This window comes from Equus asinus, chromosome 3 (genome assembly GCF_041296235.1).
Source record: "Equus asinus isolate D_3611 breed Donkey chromosome 3, EquAss-T2T_v2, whole genome shotgun sequence".
Taxonomy (NCBI): Eukaryota; Metazoa; Chordata; class Mammalia; order Perissodactyla; family Equidae; genus Equus; species Equus asinus.
The window spans coordinates 76960178-76983186 of NC_091792.1; the positions used below are offsets into that span (position 1 = coordinate 76960178).

Here is a 23009-nt window from a genome sequence, read left to right on the forward strand (position 1 = left end):
AAGTAATCTGGTGTTACAGAAGACAGCACAGCCACCAACATAGTGACCAAAAGCACTTCTGGGAACCCAGCCTTAACTGGGAAGGAACAGACAGGCAGCCCATTTGAACTTCCCTCAGCAAGTAAATCTTCCACAGGGCCATTCCCATGCCAATTCTTTGCCAGTTTATAAAGCTCACGATCCAACCAGCGCTCCTAATCTTGTTCCTTCCGTTCTCCCTTGGGACTCTGTTCCCTCAGGTATCTGTTCATCTGTCGTCTTCACTACCTTCTTCCACTGGGCTTTAAGAATGCTCAAGCCTCTGTTTTCTGCTTTTGATTTTTTCAAAAACAAACCCTTCACTCCTTCCTTCTCTCTAGCCAACATTTTCTTTTAGTTTCTATGTTCTCTTCTTCCTCGTCTCTCTACTTCTTCCTCATCCCTCCTGGGATACCTCTGTCTCCTGGTTCTTGTCCCACCCAGCTAGCTGTCCTCATCACTCACTTGGCTTTACTGCTTTCTCTTTCTCTGACCACCGCCTAAGTGTTTTTCCATATTTTACAGGTATATTCCTCTCTTGTCCCTTTACTAGAACAAGCATTATCTCATCTTTTTTGATCCTCTCAACAATCCTCTCTTACTACATCCACTTTATAGATGCCTGAGTGTCCAAAAAGTTTACATGAGTTGTGTACAGTCATACAGCCAATTGGTGGCTGAGCCCATGCTTGTAACTTCAGACCTTATCCACCACCCATTCCACTGCGTTGCCTGTCAAGATTATCTGTTGTCCCCAGAATATATGGCTTCTGCTTGAAATGGCCAGCCCTTTCCACAGCCTGCTCTGCAAAAGCACATTCATATATAAATCCTTGATTCCCATGACCTTCAGCTCAACTCCATTCGCTCCCAAAGCCACTGGACCCTGTCATCTGAAACTCATAAACCTAGAACTCCTTCCACCCCAGTGATTCAGTTAATCCCATTATAGCTAGTTAGCTTAAGAGGGACATCTAGTCTCTTGATCCACTGTTTTCTTTCTGCCAGCTACCTTTGGGCTCTCATCCCATCATCTTAGATTCTATAGATCACCAGTTCAATCACATTTTTGGGTCAATGGTCTCAAACTATTAGACCCATTCTGTGTTCCCCACACCTATCCTATCACAATGTACACTCAGATGAATTACACTGCCATCTGAGCTTTTATTAGCCTCCTGAACACTGTGTGGACAGCCAGAAGACTGGCTACCAACATCACCTGGGCCCTTAAGGCTGCCTGGCAAGACTCCTTGCCCCCTCGTTGGCTTTCTTTTCCATTCCCTACAAAGGCGAGACTATTTCAAACCCTTAGCAGGTCTACAAACTGTGTCTCTACCATCTCCAGCCACCACAGAAGAAAAATTAAACCTCCTATTTCACAAAGAAAATACAAGCCTAAACTTACAAAAGCATTACTTGCATTGATTCCTACCCTTTTCCTCTGTCCTTGTTATAATGAAGGAGTGTTTCTCCTTCTATCTAAGGCCAGACCCTTCTACTGTATTCAAGATCCTACGCCTTTGGGCCATCTCAGCCTACTGCAAGGTGGCTTTCATTCCCAATACATAACTCAAATTGTTTTTGCAAAGGAGCTTCTTGTTTCTAAATCCAAAAAGTTTTAGTCTATATTTGTCTTATTTAACTTCTCAGCAGAACGTGACATCACTGACATAGAATGTGACCTCTCTATGCAACATTCTCTTCTTTTAGTTTACCACGTTCACCTGGTTTCTTTCTTAACTCTAGAGCTAAACCTGGGCTCCTTTAGGCATTCCTCTGTTTTGCTTTTACCTAAAAAGTTGTTTGGGAGGATCTTATCTTTGGCCCTCTGTTCTTTTCATTCTCAACATGCTCCCAGAGCAAGCTCATCCATTCTCACGACTTTAATTTGGATTTGCAGTAGTTAATGCCCAAATTGATATCTCCATCCCAGATCTTTCACTTGATTTTCATATATTTGCATTTTCAACTGCCTGACACCTTAAACTAGAGCTGACCCAAATAAAACACTGGACAGCTCCACTGCTCTTCACTCAATGTTCCTTAACTCAACAAATACTGCTACCAGCTATCCAGCAAGCCCAGTAATGTGTGCATGTCATTCTAGATGCTTCCTTCTCCCTTTCCATGTCCCCATGTTGAAACAATCACAAAGTTCTGTCGAGTCTGTCTCCCAAATAGCTCTCCAATTTACCCATTTTTTTCCATCTCCAGAGCCACAAGCCTTGTGGAGGCCCAATCAATTGTAGGTACACAGTAGCCACATCTTTCTAAACAGCAATTCCAATCATGTTACCTACAAGGCTTTCCCATATCCTTAGCATAATGCAATGTTCGAATCCTACAATGTGGTTTAAATGCCCCTGCCACCAGAATATTTTAAGTCCAAGAAATATGTTTTCTCACGACTCCAAGCTTTTGTACATGTAGATGTCTAACCGGCATACTTTTCCCTACCCCTTTCCTTGGGCTGTTTCCTACTCATGGCTGAGCCAACAGATGGTTTTGATGCCTTCCATTTACCTGGTATGGTGGACTTAAAGGTAGCGTCTATTAATAATAATCTTAACAGCATACACTTATTGAGGATTTGCTGTATGGAGAGTATAGTGTTAAGCACATTCTATATATCACTTCACTTAATTGTCACATCAGTCCTATGAGGTGAGGATCAAGCTTTCTCACAGATAAGGAAACTGCAGCAAAAAGTATTTAAGAAAGGGCCCAAGGTCGAGAGTTAGGAATTGACAGAACTGGGATTCAAATCCAGAAAGTCCAGCTCCAGAGGCCATTCTCTTAACCATGACACTATCACTCCCCAAAACATCTGCTGGATAAATAAACCCCTACTCTGGTAAAAACAAAAGCACACAGACTGGAAGCCATAATTTTGATTACTATGTTGATTTATAGTCTAGATAAATTTTCCTGAGATTACTATTTCTGTTTCATTAAATAGAAAATATTACCACATACTCTAGACACCTGTGGTTTCCAATCACCTAATCAATTTCATTAGAATTTCATAAGAAGTATAGTGCAAATAGATTCCTTGACTACATCCCAGACTTTCTGAATTAGGATCTCTTCATATGGGAATCAGGGTTAAGTATTTTTAATGAACGTTCTAGGTGTTGTTGAGGTATAGGCAAATACACAAAAGGTTCTTTCCTAAAATATACTGTATCAAAGGATAAGAAACACATAGCTATATAATAAGCATATAAGAATACCAATTCTATTCCCTATATATCAAGTTTAAGCTGTCATCTTTCATAAAAAAAATAAGACCCATATATGTGCTGCATACAAGAGATGCATTTCAGACTTAAAGACACTCACAAACTGAAAGAGAAGGAATGGAAAAAGATACTCCATGAAAATGGCAATGAAAAGAAAGCTGAGGTAGCAATATTCATATCAGAAAACATAGACTTTAAAATAAAAACTGTAACAACAGACAAAGGGCACTACATAATGATAAAGGGAATGATCCAACAAGAATATTTAACATTTACAAATATCTATGCACCCAACATAACAGCACCTCGACATATAAAGCAATTATTAACAGACATAAAAGGAGAAATAGCAACACAATAATAGTAGAGGACTTTAACAATCCACTTACACCAAAGGAGAGATCATCAAAACAAAAGATCAATAAGGAAACGTTGGCCTTAAATGACATATTAGACCAGATGGACTTAGTACACATGTATAGAACATTCCATCCCAAACCTGCAGAATACACATTCTTTTCAAACGGACATGGAACATTCTCCAGGACAGATCACATATTAGACCACAAAACAAGTCTCAATAAATTTAAGAAGACTGAAAAAATACCCAGCATCTTTTCTGACCACAATGGTATGAAACTAGAAATCAACTACAGGAAGAAAATCAGAAAAGCCACAAATGGATGGAGCTTAAACAAAATGCTATTGAACAACAATTGAGTCAAAGAAGAAATCAAATGAGAAATCAAGAATATCTGGAGACAAATGAAAATGAAACTACGACAGGCCAAAGTCTATGTGATACAGCAAAAGCGGTTTTAAGAGGGAAGTTTATATCAATACAGGCCTACCTCAACAAAGAAGAAAAATCCCAAATAAACAGTCTAACAGTGCACCTAAAGGAACTGGAAAAAGAAGAACAAAGCCCAAAATCAGTAGAAGGAAGGAAGTAATAAAAATCAGAGCAGAAATAAATGAAATAGAGACTAAAAAAAACCAGGAAAAAAAATCAATGAAACTCAGCGCTGATTCTTTGAAAAGATAAACAACATCGACGAACCTTTAGCTAGACTCACCAAGAAAAAAAGAGAAGGCTCAGATAAATAAAATCAGAAATCAAAGAGGAGAAATTACAACAGATACCTCAGAAATACAAAAGATTATAAAAGAATACTATGAAAAGCTATACGCTAACAAACTGGATAATCTAGAAGAAATAGATAAATTCTTAGACTAATACAACCTTCCAAAACTGAATCAAGAAGAAGTAGAGAATGTGAATAGACCGATCACCAGTAAGGAGATTGAAACAGTTATCAAAAACCTCCCAAAAGATAAAAGTCCAGGACCAGACGGCTTCCCTGGTGAATTATACCAAACATTCAAAGACTTAATCCTATCCTTCTCAAACTCTTCCAAAAAATTGAAGAAGAGAGGAAGCTTCCAAATTCATTTTACGAAGTCAACATCATCCTGATACCAAAAGCAGACAAGGACAACACAAAAGAAGAAAATTACAGGCTCATATCACTGATGAACATCGATGCAAAAATCCTCAACAAAATACTAGCAAATCAACTACAACAATACATTAAAAATTTCATACACCATGATCAAGTGGGATTTATTCCAGGGATGCAGGGATGGTTCAACATCTGCAAATCTATTAACGTGATACACCACATTAACAAAAATGAAAAATAAAAATCCCATGATCATCTCAATAGATGCAGAGACAGCGTTTGACAAGATATAGCATCCATTTATGATAAAAACTCTAAATAAATTGGGTATAGAAGGAAAGTACCTCAACATAATAAAGCTGATATATGACAAACCCACAGCTAATATCATTCTCAATGGAGAAAAACTGAAAGCTATCCCTCTAAGAACAGAAACCAGACAAGGATGCCCACTGTCACCACTCTTATTTAACATAGTATTGGAAGTCCTAGCCAGAGCAATCAGGAAAGAAAACGAAATAAACAGCGGTCAGATTGGAAAGGAAGAAGTGAAACTGTCACTAGCTGCAGATGACATGATTTTATATATAGAAGACCCTTAAGAACCCACCAAAAACTTCTCGAACTAATAAACAAATACGGCAAAGTTTCAGGATGCAAAATCAACATACAAAAATCAGTTGCGTTTCTATACACTAACAAGGAAGTGGCAGAAAGAGAAATTAAGAATATAATCCCATTTACAGTTGCAACAAAAAAGAATAAAATATCTAGGAATAAACTTAACCAAGGAGGTGAAAGGTTTGTACACTGAAAACTATAAAACATTGTTGAAAGAAATTGAAGAAGATGTAAAGAAATGGAAGGCTATTCCATGCTCTTGGATTGGAAGAATAAACATAGTTAAAATGTCCATACTTCCTAAAGTAATCTACAGATTCAGTGCAATCCCAATCAAATTTCCAACAACATTTTTCACAGAAATAGAACAAAGAATCCTACAATTTATATGGAACAACAAAAGACGCAGAATAGCCAAAGGAACCCTGAGAAAAAAGAACAAAGCTGGAGGCGTCACACTCCCTGATTTCAAAATATACTACAAAGCTATAGTAACCAAAACAGCATGGTATGGCATAAAAACAGACACACAGATCAATGGAACAGAATCCAGAGTCCAGGAGTCCAGAAATCAACCCACACATCTATGGACAGCTAATTTTTGACAGGGGAGCCAAGAGCATACAATGGAGAAAGTAGAGTCTCTTCAATAAATGGTGTTGGGAAACCTGGACAGCCACATGCCCAAGAATGAAAGTAGACCATTACCTTACACCATGCACAAAAATCAACTCAAAATGGATTTAAGACTTGAATATAAGACCTGAAACCACGAAACTTCTAGTAGAAAACATAGGCAGTACACTCTTTGACATCGGTCTTAGTAGCATATTTTCAAATACCATGCCTGACTGGGCAAGAGAAACAATATAAAAAATAAACAAATGGGACTACATCAAACTAAAAAGCTTCTGCACAGCAAAGGAAGCCATCAAGAAAAGGAAAAGACAGCCTAACAATTGGGAGAAGATGTTTGTAAACCATATATCAAAAAAGGGGTGAATATCCAAAATATACAAAGAACTCATACATCTCAACAACAAAAAAACCAAAAACCCAGTTCAAAAATGTGCAAAAGATCTGAATGGAGATTTCTCCAAAGAAGATATACGGATGGCCAACAGGCACATGAAAAGATGTTCAACATCACTATCAGAGAAATGCAAATCAAAGCTATAATGAGATATCACCTCACTCTTGTCAGAATGGCTATAATTAACAAGACTGGAAACAATAAGTGTTGGAGAGGATGTAGAGAGAAGGGAACCCTCATACACTGCTGGTGGGAGTGCAAACTGGTGCAGTCACTATGGAAAACAGTATGGAGATGGCTCAAAAAATTAAGACTAGACCTACCATATGATCCAGCTATTCCACTCTTGGGTATTTATCCAAAGAACGTCAAAACGTGAATGCGTAAAGATACATGCACTCCTATGTTCACTGTAGGCTTATTCACAATAGCCAAGACTTGGAAGCAACTTAGGTGCCCGTCAAGGGATGAATGGATGAAGAAGATGTGGTATATATACACAAGGGAATACTACTCAGCCATAAAAAAGGATGAAATCTGGCTAATTGTGACAACAAGGATGGACCTTGAGGGTATTGCTGCTGAGAGTAAAAAGTCAGAGGGAGAAAGTCAAACATTGTATGATCTCACTCACAAATAGAAGATAAAAACAACAAAAGACAATCCCATAGCAACAGAGATTGGATTGGTGGTTACCAGAGGGGAAAGGGGGAGAGAAGAGGTTGAAAGGCATGATTAGGCACATGTGTGGTGATGGTAATTAGTCTTTTGGTGGTCAGCATGATATAATCTACATAGGAATTGAAATATAACGATATACACCTGAAATTTATATACTGTTATAAACCAAAGTTACTGCAATTAAAAAAAACAATAATAAAAAAGAAGAAGAAAAGAAGCTGTTGTCTTTTAAATTTTACTTTTAATTCCTGTTGTGATGTGAGGGAAGAAGAGGTCACTAGCATTCGTGTTAAGTTTTGAATTTTCTCAATCTGCACTTTTTGAAGCAAATCTTTTTCTTCCAAAAGTTGGGCCAATTGGTCTTTTTCCATTGCCTGGGCCCGAGTCTCTAAAGAAACCTAAAGAATGTAATATTGGGTTACATTAATAAATGTAGGTAGGTTTTAAAACCTTGAAAGTATAGTTTAAAAAAATATAAATTTGTATGTGAGTTTTGAGAATTTTTCTTTTCTTTTTTTTTTGCTGAGGAAGATTCACCTTGAGCTAACATCTGTACCTATCTTTCTCTTTCTGCTTGAAAGGGATTTGCCCTGAGCTAACATCTGTGCCTATCTTCCTCCATTTTGTACATGGGACAACAGGACAGCATGGCCGCCAAGTGGTGTAGGTCTGCGGATGGCAACTGAACCCGGGCTGCCAAAGTGGAGTGCAACAAACTTAACCACTAGGCCACAGGGCTGGCCTGAGAATTTTAATTTTATTGAAATAAAATATGCCCTACCTGCAGAACACCAATATGCAGTTACCATAATCAATAATTTCTCAAACTTATAATAGGGTAAAATATACATTTCTCCTCATGTCACTATTCTATATGCCATGTATAAGATTATATCAATGCTGTTAAAGCAATTCTATTAATTGACTAAAAATATATAAATAGGCAGAGAAATCATAAAGCAGAGACTTGAATACCTATAGCAAAGGAAGAGAGATCCTTCTAAGACCGCCATTTGACATTTTAGGTCATTTTTAAAAAGATCAGTAAAATGTAAGTTTTTTACAGACTGGGGACCATGATGGTTTAAACAAACAAATGGTAATGACAAGCAATTATGCTATCTTATTAGATTGCTATCTTAGGGCTAGAAGAGGAATTCAAGATAATGTAAAATGAAACAAAGTAGTTTTAAACACTATTCATCGTCTCTCTTTTTAACCTAATTCTCTGTATTTGTGACAGTTTTTATCTCTTAAAAAAACGTATCTCTACTTGGCCCATTTGAAAATCTCAAATTTTGCCCTTTGGAAATGAAAAACAAAATCTAAAATAATTTCAAGAAACCAAATCTTGCAGTTTATAGTAAAGTTTTTACGGGTTGATTTCTCCTTAGTTAAAAACTACTTGTTTTAAATTTAGATTGTAGAACTCAGATATTGAGGATTTAAGAGTCTCTGGGCATGTAGGCAGATCTCAATTCTAAATCCATCTCTATTCTTTACTGAAATACACAGTTCATACATACCTCCTCTAATTGTTTTTTAAGATCCATTATTTCTTTTCTATATCTTTTCAGGAGAGCTTCATCACTAGACACCTCATTGACATAAGGAGTATTCTTCATATATTTAGCAGTGCTGGCAAACTGGGAAAAAATACAAGAGTGTTAAACGTTGACACCAAAAGATTAGTTTAATTAATATTTAGGTTTCTTGTAATTTTCTTTTGTAAAGAAACATCAGTAAAAGCTTCCCAGGTGGCTTACAGCTTCTGAACACACAGCATTCTACGTCCCTGTAACAATGTCCATAACTTACCTTTGCCACTAGTCTTCAGGAGGGTCAGAGAAATATCTTGAAGACAGATGCCAACAGAGAGCCTACACACCCTGGCTCACTGGAATCCATCTACTCCTCAAAGTCCAGGGCAAATGCTCCCTCTGCGCTGAAGCTTCACTTCCAGTCAAAAGCACCTCTCCTTCCTTTGAACTCTGTCCTACTTATTAGCCACTTAACTTTTAATCCAAGGAAATCACGCTGGAAGACAGGTCTTATCTTCACTATAAGACTATAAATTCTGTGAAGCCAGGAACGCTATCTCCTACCTTTGTTTCTCTGACAGAACCTTGATCCAGCGCTCAATAGCTACTTAAAGTGATGTTTCTTAGAGCATGAGTGTCAAAAGTAACTTTAACTGGGTACGTGAGGGTGCCCATTAAATAACACTGAACCCTTCATTGAGACAGCTATTCTACTGACAGTTCTCATTCTTCTTTTCTTTTGAAAACAGAAAATACAGGCCTTAGGCTCAGAGCAAAGGCAGGCAACAATTTGTTAGCAGGAACTTAAGAATTATTTTGTTATAAACACGCACACCCATTTTTTGGGTCACCTTCTGTTTGTTCCAAGTGATAACCAGTTTTTCATTTATGGGACTGATAGAAAGTTTCCTTTTATAATAAGTTAAATTTAAAAAGTGAGTTATTTAAGAAAAAATCAAGTCAATTTCAATAAAATATTGTTGGATGTGGCAAAAATTGGGGAGGCAGGATATGAATGATTGAAGTTTGGGAAGATTAAGGAATGCTATTTAGTAGACACACCAATTTTATTTTAACAGGTATGTTATGTCAATTACAAAAAATTACACCTAATTTTAGTAGCTAATTTTTCCTTCTGAAAGATGATTTCCCCCATATTGATTCGAGATAAAAATCAAACTCACCTGGAGAGTAGTCAGGGTTTCATCCAAAGACACTGGAGTAATTGTGCAGATAATGCGTGTTTTTGCATTTCCTCCCAAGGAATTCTGGAGAATTCGTGTTAATTTGCTATCTCGATAATTTATGAAACCACTTAGTGAGAGATGAGTTTGGGGAGAAAAAGAGTAAAACTTTTTATATAACAAAAGTGGTTTATTTTTAACGCAGAACCTTAAATTTGCTACAGTTTAAAAAATTCATTCTTTACTGGTTACTTGAGGCAGAGCAAAACTACTAACTAGAAAATATTTAAAATATAAAGTAAATTTAGTAGGTCACGGTCATACATATAAGAAGCAACGCATGCTCATAGAATCACAGAAGCTTTTGAACATACAGGGGTATCAGTACATTTATTTGAGTGTCACTGAAATATCATAATTTTCAACCTAATGAAAAACGTAAGCATTAATAGGTAAATGTACAATGGGACAAACTTACCCAACTTGTCCATCACTAAGTTTCTTGATCACTTGTCCCAAAATAAATAAGCTACGATTTATATTACAGCCTTCCTTGAGTCGCACACCTGCATTTATTAAATAAATAAGAAAACAAATTGGCCCCTGTACTAGATGATGAACTTATTTATCAGTAATTTATGGGAGAAATTAGAAATTGCAGGGTCAGATGCTACAGTCTGTGCTTCAAATTAGATCTGCGCCCACCTTTCCTCCCACTGCTGACAGGCACCCTTCCCTTCCTCCCACCCATCACGTGAAGCAGAAAGGCTCTCACCCAAGAGAAACAGCTCGAAAAAGACGACTAAGAAAAGAATAAGAATGCAGGAAAGCCCATGTCTGCACCACGTCCTAAAAGAGCTCCTCGAACTCCTCAATTCAAATCTATTTTTCCAAACCTCCAATACAGGCAACTAATGACGTGCAACCAAGTTAGTTCCTAGAGGTTCACAACCAAAAGTCCTTATTTTTAAACTGTTAATATGCTCACATGTCTTAAACGGAAGTCTACTGAAAAAGGTTTCTCTCACTTTATTCTCCTTTCAACCAGTTCCTATCGCTCTAACCAAGAACTATTATTAGTTTATTCTTCTAGAGATTTTTAGAAATACAAGTTCATACGTATTAATTTTTCCCCTTTCTTCTTTACATAAATAGTAACATACTTTACACACTATTTTGCACTTTGCTTTTTTCACTTGGCAATATATCATCTATCTTATTGGTAAACATTGGTCTTTTTCACTCTTTTTTACAGCATAGAATTCCATTGTATGGATGTATCAGAATTTATTTACCTAGCACCCTGCTGAGGGACATGCAGGTGTTCAATCTGCCATGTACACAAAAAATACTGCAACAAATCCTTCTGAACAGCAGTTATTGCACAGGTGCGTTATTCAGCTATTGCTGGAATACTGCTGTTTAACAAGCCAGCTTAAAGCAACAGGCATTTATTTCTTGTTCACAGGTCTGAGGATCCACTGGTGTGGTGGGTACAGGCCACACTCAGCTGAATGTCTCTATGTCAGGCTGCAGGAAACTAACACAGAGAGAGGCCTGACATCTTTATGGTTCTGAAACTTCCCATCTAAGTATGCGTTTTCATTTGTCTCAGTGTTTGGTTACCTCTTTCAGGTCTGTTTTAATGTTTTCCTTATTTTGGTCTTATACAATTTTTGTTGAGTTTCTTCCTAGGTATTATGCCTTTTAAGTCATTATTGCAAAGGGGGTCTTTTCGTACATTAAATATTCCAACCGGCTGTTGTGTTAGGAGGTGCTCATGTCTATAGATTAATTTTGTATCCTGCCACTTTTCTGAATTTCCTTACTGATTATGGTGTTCATGGGACTCTCAGGAGCTTTCCAACTATAAATCCTGTCAACGACAGAGTTTCATCTTTTTAACTAACGCTACAGCAGCACAAAGCAGATAATAAGCCAGATAAGGAAGCTGCTTTTTCTGTTAAAGACTTTTATCACAAAATTATCATCATTACTTTATTAGTCTCTAAAATGCATGGTGGCACTTTTACTCTGTTAAAGAACAGGAGGACTTTCAGACCAAAATATTTCATGAGTTTTCATTACCTTCAGCACCTGTTTGAGCAGCTCTTTCACTGCCTGCAAGATCAACCAAATTCTGCAGGAGATGAAAATAAACCTTTAGGAAGTGTAACTTGAAATAATAAAATCCAAAGTACTGGAAGAACATTTTTAACCCATGGTTTATCTGAACACCCCATCTGTTTCCTTGTTTCTCACCTCACTATTTAAGCCTTCCCTTGTCTGAGTCAAACTGAGCTCAACATCTTGTTCCTTCTTTATAATACCTCCTCCATAATGCTGCCAGAATAGGTTCACTTTCCTACACAAAGTTCGAAATCTTACCATGGTGAATACGATTCTTTATAATCCGGCACTTGTGTTGCTCTAGCCTCATTTCTGTCCATCAGTTACTCTTAACTCTGGCTGAACTACGGACTATGCCCTCCACACCATGCACAGCTACCCTTTGCCATTCCCTGTGTTTCGCTGATTCTGATGTTCTAGTCTGCCCCTACTCTTCCTTCACGACCAAAGGCAACTGCCACCTTCCCAGTGTAGCTTTGTCAACTTGATCCTTCCTTCCCTATACCGTGAATGAATTGACCTTTCAACGGTGTACCCAGAGGTCTTTATAGATATGACTGGTTATTATAGCACTTACTGTGTTGAGCTAGTTATTTGCGTCTCTGACCACACTGTAGCATCTTTAAAACCATGGGCCTCTCTTCCATTTCACAAATATTGTTGGAAAGAACTGACTGCCTGTCGTGCTGCAGGCAGCACGTTAGGTGCTAGGGATATGGCAGCGCAACAGGCAAATGAGGACCCTGCTCTCAGCTTATGTTCTGCACAGGGTGGGACTCGGGGAGGAGGAAGTTAGTGAGAGGAGAGAAAAAGACAAACAAATAAGAAACATAGCATGTTAAGCGTAATACAGACAATTTAAACAGAGTGTTAGAAGTGGGAAGAGGAAAGGACAGGACAGGCTCTTTGGGCAGGATGGCAGGGGAAGTCCCCCAATTCAGCTAAGATCTGGAAGGACGGAGAAGAGGGAGCCAGCCCTGCAAAGACCAAGGGAACCATACTCCAGATTAAAGAACAACCAGCACACCAGTCACAAAGCAGAAATGAGCTTGGTGTGTTCAAGAAATGGAAAGGGCAGTGTGGCAGAGTTGGTGAAGGAGAGATGGGACAAGATAGGGTACAGAAGTGGGTTTTTGGGATGCAATGGGAAGCCATTGGACGGCTTTGACAAGAGTGACATGCTTGACTGAACTTCCTCAAGGGTCACCTGGGCCCCTGGGGGGCAAACAGATTGGAGAGGGGCAAGACCGTAGCCAGGAGCCCAGTTAGGAGGCTGGGGCAGGAATGTGAATGGAGACAAGGCGGCCTGGACTAGGGAGGTTGCCATGGAGACAGTAAGTATGGAGGGATGTCTTCTTTACTCTTTTAATCTCAGAGCCCAGTCCTGGGCTCAGAACACTGTAAAGCCTCCGCAAATATTCTTAATGCATTAAAAGAAAGTCAAAGATTTAAATTATTTGTCTCTGTGGAGACCTCCAGTGATGAGCAGGTGATTACACACTTCTGCTTTGGAGTCCTGTCTCAGATACTTCTTTCTTTAAAACATTCAAAGAAGTCTCACCTTTCCTGTGTAGTATCTACCACAGATGGCCTAGATACATAATAAAGGGGTGAAGTGGTGGTGAAGGCAGCATGAACTTAGGTATAAAGATGGGAATAAGCATTAGTGTTCAAAGATACCAAGTGGCCCAACCTATCCTTAAGAGAGGAGCGCACATGGAGCAGAAGGACGTCAAGTTAGACTGGTTAAGAGTGGCCAGATCTTGTCCAAGGAAGTGACACGACACAAGCTTAGTGACATCAGAAATCTGCATAACAGACTGAAGAAGCAAAACCAGGTCATGGGGGCCAGGTCCAGGGGAATGATACAGTAATTCAAGAGATGAGGACTTGAGTATGACACCCATGGAATGCTAAAGGGTAGCATCAATAAAAAACGGGGATGACGGGACAAAAGAGAAGGCAGAAAAAGATGAGGTGAAACTGACTTGGGTTTCCAGCCTAGGTGACCAGGATAACACTGATAATACTGGAAAAAGGAATATTCACCATGGTAGGAAGAAATAACTTGGTTTTAGACACACTAAAATTTGAGATATCAGTGAGACACACCATTATAACAATCTTTAGGAAGATATGAATTAGAACTCAGAGCTCTAGACAAAATAAATATATGGCTGTCATCAAAAGACAAATGTGAACCAAATGTCAGAGGGCAACGGGGAAGTAAGAAAGGCCACAGAACACGCCTGAGTTTTTGTTAGAAAGGTAGGGAAAAGAAGCCACAGAAGGGAACAGAGACGGAGCAGAGCTAAGAGAACCTGGATATTATTCTCCCAGAAAGGCCAGGAGACACTCAGAGACTCCCTCCAAAGAGCCAGAAAATGACTCTGGGGAAGACTTCTTTCCAAGAAGATACTTAGAGTGAGCGGGAGGCTGGAGGGCTGGACTTGATGATATCTAAGGTCGCCAGATAATAGAACATCAAAGAACACAAGAAAAGTCACCAAATGGATCACTGAATATGTCAAGAGTATTAAAGCTACATTATTAAGAGAAAAGTTAAAAATTGCAGTGAAATATCACAGGCCAGGTTTGGAAAACAAAACAGAAGTTAGGTTTTGTGGGGTTTTTTATTGTTAAACTGAAGAAAGAATAGGCTATTATAATAGACATTATACTGTGTAGTAAAATAACTGGGGTGAACTAGAATTAGATACTTGAGTGATTTTTCAAAATCTCAAAGTGAATAAACATATTATAGATTTACTCGTTTTTTCCCTGAAGTTTTCAAATAAAATAATCTTTATTTTTTAAAGATTGGCATCTGAGCTAACATCTGTTACCAATCTTCCCCCCCACTTCTTCTTTTCCCCAAAGCCCCCCAGCACACAGTTGTATATTCTAGTTGTAGTAGGTCCTTCTGGCTGTGCTATGTGGGACACCACCTCAGCGTGGCCTGATGAGCGGTGCTGGGTCCGCACCCAGGATCCAAAGTGGCGAAACCCCAGGCCTCCAAAGCAGCATGAGAACTCAACCTCTTGGCCACGGGGCCAGCTCCCAAACAGAATAATCTTAAATCGTATCCCACATCAAGCTAAAGAATTTAGGTCCTGAAGACAGAGAATAAAGTAATAATGGTAAGGAATAGGAAGGAAGCACAAAAACAGAGAGAATTGATACAGCGCAGCAAGAAGGAAATGGGAGGTTTACTTATGTGGTAAGGAGTGTTTGCATAATGCTTATGTTCACTCATTCAACAAACAGGTATTGAATATAAACTACATACGATGTGTTGGGGCTATAAAGATGAATTAGACATTACTCTTCCCTTCAAGCGATTTACAGTCTAAAACATTGTGCTCATGGACGGGGTGGGTGGAGCAAAATGGCGGGGTGAGGTGACCTGGGACTCTCTCCCCTCCAAACTACAACAAAGGACTGAAAAAAAACTGAATTTCAGCTAATAAACCTAATGCCAGGAGATCAGAGACCTAGAGTATCAAAAAGACGGAGGACAGAGACCCTGCTGCTGGCCTCAGAGGAGCTGGAACAGGGTAGGAGAGAACTTCGCTCCCTCCCCTAGAGTCTGGGATCACTGCCGCAGGTGAGGGAAGGAGTGGGGGAGGGGCCACGTGACCGGGGGATTGCCCAGGACTCCTGCCGCCGGTATAGTGGAAACCCGCTGATGGGGGAAAGCTTCCGTGTGTGGGGACCCCATAAACCCAGGGCCTCAGGAGACCAGAAAACAGAACTGATCCAAATCCAGATCGGCGAGCCAGAAAAACAGCCCCTCCCCCTGGCAAACAATGCTGGGTGCTGCCATCTTGTCCGAAGGCGGAGAGCTCAAAACACGCGGCTCTCAACCCCCATATAGTGGCAACAGGCTGTAACTGCAACTCAATTCTACCACCATGTGAAAAAACCGCTCCTCTACCATCCAGCAATTTATAAAAGCTCCAGACCAGAAGGAAAACAATAAAAACACAGAATTAAGTCCTGAGAACTTAGAAATAGGTAAACTAAGTGAAAATGAGTTCAGAGCAGCTATAATCAAAAAACCCAATGAGATAGAGAGAAAGATAGAGAAACAAGCCAACGAGTTCTGGAGTTACTTCACAAAAGAGATTGAAATTATAAAGAAGAATCAAACAGAATAACTAGAGATGAAAAACACAATGGACCAGATAAAACAGAATACGGACTCCCTGAATGCCTGTGTAGACACCAGAGAGGAGCAAATTAGCATAATTGAAGATATACAGGCCGAATGGCTCCAGACAGAGGAAGAAAGAGAACTAAGAGTTAAAAAAATGAGGAAAATCTCTGAGAGATAGCGGATTCAATGAGAAGAAAGAATTTATGGATAATAGGAATTCCCAAGAACGTGGAAAAGGAAAATGGAGCAGAAAGTGTTCTTAATGAAATTATAGAAGAGAACTACCCAAATCTAGGGATTGAGGGAGAAATGTGTGTAGAGGAAGCTTTCAGATCTCCTAGATTTGTCAATGTGAAAAGACCTACTGCAAGGCATATAGTAGTACAAATGGCAAAAATGAAAGACAAAGAAAGAATACTCAGGGCAGCAAGACAGAAGTAAATAACCTACAAAGGAACTCCTATCAGACTTTCAGCAGATTTCTCTGCAGAAAATTTACAAGCTAGGAGAGAATGGAGTGACATATTCAAAACTTTAAAAGATAAAAATCTTTAGCCAAGAATACTCTATCCAGCAAGAATATCCTTCAGATGTGAGGGAGAAATTAAATCTTTTCCAGACAAACAAAAGTTAAGGGAATTTGTAACCAAAAGTCCTCCACTACAAGAAATCCTCAAGAAGGCTCTCATACCTGAAAAAAGAAAAAAGGGAGAAAGGGGACACAATCCACAGAGTAGGGAGACAGATAAATAGAACCAGAATAGGATAGCAAATATTCACCTATAGCATTAGGACAAAGGTAAGGAAACTACCAAAGCAAAGTGGATCTTATCACTCTAACTACAAACTCATAACACGAGTTGGAATAAGAAATGAAAATAACGGGGCTGGCCCTATGGCCAAGTGGTTAAGTTCGCGCGCTCTGCTGCAGGCGGCCCAGTGTTTTGTTGGTTCAAATTCTGGGCGCAGACATGACACTGCTCATCAAATCACGCTGAGGCAGCGTCCCACATGCCACAACTAGAAGGACCCACAACGAAGAATATACAACTATGTACTGGGGGGCTTTGGGGAGAAAAAGGAAAAAAATAAAATCTTAAAAAAAAAAGAAATGAAAATAATAATTTAGGAGGGGAAGAGCAAAGGGACTAAATTAGTCTAGGCCAAGTAAGTAAGAGACCACCAGAGAATAGACTATATTATACACGAGATTCAAAATACAAACTTCAGGGTAGACACTAAACTAAAAAACACAACAAAGCCACAAAACATAAATAAGGAAAAAGCTAAGAAACCCAGCATAAGAAAGTGCAGTATTAAATGGGTAGGCTAAAGCACACAGGAAGACAAACACAGGAAAACCAGATAACGAGCAACAGATTGACAGCATTAAGTCCACATGAATCAATAATCACTCTCAATGTAAATGGACTGAACTCTCCAATAAAAAGACACAGAGTGGCAAAATGAATTAAAGAACAAGATCCAACAATTTGTTGCCTCCAGGAAACACACCTCAGCCTCAAGGACAAACACAGGTTCAGAGTGAAAGGGTGGAGGACAATACTTCAAGCTAATAGCAAGCAAAAAAAAACCAGGTGTTGCAATTCCTATATCAGACAAAGCAGATTTCAAAATAAGACAGGTAAAGAGAGACACAGAGGGACAATATATAATGATCAAAGGGACACTTCATGAAGAAGAAATAACACTTATAAATATCTATGCACCCAACACAGGAGCACCAAGATTCATAAAGCAACTATTAACAGACCTAAAGGAAGATGTTAAAAACAACACAATAATAGTAGGGGACCTCAACACCCCACTCACATCAATGGACAGATCATCCAGACAGAAAATCAACAAGGAAATAGTGGAGCTAAATGAAAAAACAATTGGGCTTAATAGACATATATAGATCACTTCATCCTAAAACAGCAGAATACACATTCTTCTCAAGTGCAAATGGAATATTCTCAAGGATAGACCATATGTTGCCAAACAAGGCAAGCCTCTACAAATTTAAAAAAAATTGAAATAATAACAAGCATCTTCTCCGATCATAATGCTATAAGGCTAGAAATTAATTAGAAGAAAAAAGCTGAGAAAGGCACAAAGATGTGGAGCCTAAACAATACACTACTGAACAAGCAATGGATCGTTGAAGAAATTAAAGAAGAAAAAATACCTAGAAACAAATGAAAATGATAACATGCCATACAAACTCATATGGGATACAGCAAAAGCTGTGTTAAGAGGAAAATTCACTGCAATACAGGCACATCTTAACAAACAAGAAAAATCCCAAATAAGCAATCTTAAACTACACCTAACTGAACTAGAGAAAGAAGAACAAACAAAGCCCAAAGTCAGCAGAAGGAGAGAAATAATAAAAATCAGAGCAGAAATAAATACTATTGAAACAAAAAAGGCAGTAGAAAGGATCAACGAAACAAAGAGTTGGTTCTTTGAGAAGATAAATAAAATTGACAAACCCCTAGCCAGACTTACAAATAAAAAACGGGAGAAAGCTCAAATAAACAAAAGCAGAAATGAAAGAGGAGAAATAACAACAGACTCTGCAGAAATACAACGGATTATAAGAGAATACTATGAAAAACTCTATGCTAACAGAATGGATAACCTAGAGGAAATGGATAAATTCTTAGACTCCTACAATCTCCCAAAGCTCACTCAAGAAGAAGCAGACAATTTGAACAGACCAATCACAAGGCAAGAGATTGAAACAGCAATCAAAAACATCCCAAAGAATAAAACCCCAGGACCAGATGGCTTTCCTGGGGAATTCTACCAAACTTTCAGAGAGGATTTAATACCTATCCTTTTCAAGCTATTCCAAAAAATTAGGGAGGATGGAACACTTCCTAACACATTCTATGAGGCCAATATCACGCTGATACCAAAGCCTGACAAGGACACCACGAAAAAAGAGAACTGCAGGCCAATATCACTGATGAACATAGATGCAAAAATTCTAAACAAAATTTTGGCAACCCGAATTCAGCAATTCATCAAAAGGATCATACATCATGATCAGGTGGGATTCATACCAGGGACACAGGGATGGTTCAACATCCGCAAATCAATCAACGTGATACACCACATCAACAAACTGAGGAATAAAAACCACATGATCATCTCAATAGATGCAGAGAAGGCATTTGACAAGATCCAACAGCCATTTATGATAAAAACTCTGAACAAAATGGGCATAGAAGGGAACTATCTCAACATAATAAAGGCCATATATGACAAACCCACAGCCAACATCATACTCAATGGGCAAAAACTGAGCACCATCCCCATGAAAACAGGACAAGACATGTATCATCACTTATTTAACACAGTACTGTACACACTTATTTAACACAGTACTGGAAGTCCTGGCCAGAGCAATCAGGCAAGACAAAGGAATAAAAGGAATCCAAATAGGGAGGGAAGAAGTGAAACTCTCGCTGTTTGCAGATGACATGATCTTATATATAGAAAACCCCAAAGAATCCATTGGAAAACTCTTAGAAGTAATCAACAACTACAGCAAAGTTGCAGGGTATAAAACCAATTTGCATAAATCAGTAGCATTTCCATATTCTAACAACGAACTAACAGAAAAAGAACTCAAGAACACAATACCATTCACAAAAGCAACAAAAAGAATAAAATACCTTAGGGTAAATTTAACTAAGGAAGTGAAGGACCTATATAATGAAAATTACAAGGCCTTTTTGAGAGAATTGGATGACGACATAAGGAGATGGAAAGACATTCCATGTACATGGATTGGAAGAATAAACATCGTTAGAATGTCCGTTCTACCTAAAGCAATCTACAGATTCAACACCATCCCAATCAGAATCCCAATGACATTCTTTACAGAATTAGAACAAAGAATCCTAAAATTTATATGGGGCAACAAAAGACCCCAAATTGCTCAAGCAATCCTGAGAAAAAAGAACAAAACGGGAGGCATTACAATCCCTGACTTCAAAACTTACCACAAAGCTACAGTAATCAAAACAGCATGGTACTGGTACAAAAACAGGTGCACAGATCAATGGAACAGAATTGAAAGCCCAGAAATAAAACCATACACCTATGGACAGCTTATCTTCGACAAAGGAGCAGAGTGCATACAATGGAGAAAAGAAAGTCTTTTCAACAAATGGTGCTGGGAAAACTGGAAAGCCATATGTAAAAGAATGAAAATTGACCATTCTTTTTCACCATTCACCAAAATAAACTCAAAATGGATCAAAGACCTAAAGGTGACACCTGAAACCAGAAGGCTTCTGGAAGAAAACGTAGGCAGTACGCTCTTTGACATCAGTATTAAAAGGATCTTTTCGGACACCATGTCTACTCAGAGAAGGGAAACAATAGAAAGAATAAACAAATGGGACTTCATTAGACTAAAGAGCTTCTTCAAGGCAAATGAAAACAGGATTGAAACAAAAAAACAACCCACTAACTGGGAAAAAATATTTGCAAGTCATATACCTGACAAAGGCTTAATATCCATAATATATAAAGAACTCTCACAACTCAACAACAAAAAATCAAACAACCCGATCAAAAAATGGGCTGGAGACATGAACAGACATTTCTCCAAAGAAGATATACGGATGGCCAATAGGCACATGAAAAGATGCTCATCATCACTGATCATCAGGGAAATGCAAATCAAAGCTACACTAAGATATCACCTTACACCCATTAGAATGACAAAAATATCTAAATCTAATATTAACAAATGTTGGAGAAGTTGTGGAGAGAATGGAACCCTCATACACTGCTGGTGGGAATGCAAACTAGTGCAGCCACTATGGAAAACAGTATGGAGATTCCTCAAAAAATTAAAAATAGAACTACCATACGATCCAGCCATTCCACTACTGGATATCTATCCAAAGAGCTTGAAGTCAGCAATTCCAAAAGTCCTATGCACCCCAATGTTCACTGCAGCATTATTTACAATAGCCAAGATATGGAAGCAACCTAAGTGCCCATCAACAGATGAATGGATAAAGAAGATGTGGTATATATATATACAATGGAATACTACTCAGATGCAAAACAGAACAAAATCATCCCATTTGCAACAACATGGATGGACCTTGAGGGAATTATGTTAAGTGAAATAAGCCAGTTAGAGAAGGATAATCTCTGATTCACTCCACTCACATGAGGAATTTAAAAATGTAGACAAAGAGACCAGATTAGTGGCCACCAGGGGAAAGGTGGGGTGGGGGGTGGGCACAAAGGGTGAAGTGGTGCACCTACAACACGAATGACAAACAGTAATGTACAACTGAAATTTCACAAGATTGTAACCTATCATTAACTCAATAAAAAATAAATAAATAAATAAATAAATTCAACCCACCATTTGGGAGAAAAATTGCAATTAAGGGGGAACAAAAAGTCCCAGTATCTACGGACTGTTAAAATTAAATGATAAGAAAGACCACAATGGTTTCTCCTGTTGCAATAAATTCTTCAGATCTGTAGAATGCCGCAAACCCCCTCAATTCATTTTAATTTGCTTTCACTGACACGCATGTCCAACAGAACAGTAAGAAAAAAGAAAAAGAAAGAAAGAAACTACCTTGGGGGAAAAATAAAGTTTATTGGAAGAAACACTCCATTTGAAAACAAAAAGAAACTCTGGGTGAATCAGCATATGATCCAACACAACTTGGAGGATGCATGGGAAGGCCTGTGCTGTAAACCAAAGAGAGTGCCATCTACAGAATGCATACTTTGAATACATCGTCAACAGTGGCAACATTTCCATCGGTTAAATAAATGTAATTTTTTTTCATTAAAAAAATAAAAACCATAAAACATTGTGCTCATAATATAAAACGTATTTTTTTATTGTACTTAAGAACGAACTTGAATATGTGATTTATTTTTTAACCATCCCATCTAGGTTTCTGTTGATCTCACAAGTCTCAATTCTACTGGCTGAGACTAAGTTAAAAAAAAATCACCAAATTCCAAGATTACTTTAAGTTTTAAATGTAGATTGGAAAAAAAAACCCAAATCCTCTTTTGTTACTGGTTAGGAAAGGCCTCAACTCCTACAACCATTACATCTAAATTTTAGGAGATGGCAGCCATAACATAACAGGAAGAAAGACCCCCGAATTTTTCCTATATTTTAACTAGTTATCTCATGCTACCGATAAGAATAAACTACCAATTTATAGATGTTTTTCCCTATTTAGTTAACAGTTCTTATGAAACCAAACATCCAGCAGCTGAATTAAATTTTGCTTTGGCCCATAGAGTACATTAGCAGGGTTTACCAATACTCACCAAATGGGACACCTTGACAGATCCTTCACAATTAGAGGGTTCACCTTTCTCTCTACTTTCCAAAATCTAGACAGAAAAGGCAACTTGTAGAAAAATTAGTGTCTTCTTAATTGGAAAGACCAAGTAGAGAGAGAATTACCCACCATCCTAAAAATGGTATGAGAACGACTGCTCCTTTGATTCATCTTTGTGATTCCATAGTGTCTGTTCTCTGTAAAAATGAGTCATATTTCAGCGGCATATATTAAAATCCAAAGAAAAACATTAACTTTTACTGTAGCTTAAAAGTGAAAAGTGTGATTTGAAGCCTAAATACATTCAAGTGAATAGTTTTTACTATTCTACAAGTGTTTTGAGGAAATACAGCATAAAGTCTTACTTTCTCCCTTTGTGATCCACTTCAAAGCCATTTCTGGTGTATAAACAACTTCTTCTGTGAGATCAGCCACATATACATTCCTCTGAAACAAGGTTAATGATGGGAAGAGTAGAGAAATAGAAGTCACTTAAAAGTGTGCATCTCAAGAGAAGGTGCAAACTATTACAGAATTAATTTGTAGAAGTTAAAAGTAGAAAATGGAGAATATTA

At 38.3% G+C, this 23009-nt stretch overlaps 1 protein-coding gene across 1 annotated transcript in view; it reads right to left on the reverse strand.

Moving 5' to 3' along the window:
* LOC139044921 (centromere-associated protein E-like) overlaps nt 1–23009 on the reverse strand; it is a 79526-nt gene that overhangs the window by 51488 nt on the left and 5029 nt on the right. The window contains exons 6-13 of the mRNA XM_070506503.1: nt 22800–22881; nt 22564–22631; nt 22421–22486; nt 11875–11926; nt 10265–10352; nt 9787–9916; nt 8588–8707; nt 7301–7459 (exon numbers count right to left, since the gene is read on the reverse strand). Coding sequence (XP_070362604.1) covers nt 7301–7459; nt 8588–8707; nt 9787–9916; nt 10265–10352; nt 11875–11926; nt 22421–22486; nt 22564–22631; nt 22800–22881 — 765 coding nt within the window. The remainder of the gene's footprint in view (nt 1–7300; nt 7460–8587; nt 8708–9786; nt 9917–10264; nt 10353–11874; nt 11927–22420; nt 22487–22563; nt 22632–22799; nt 22882–23009) is intronic.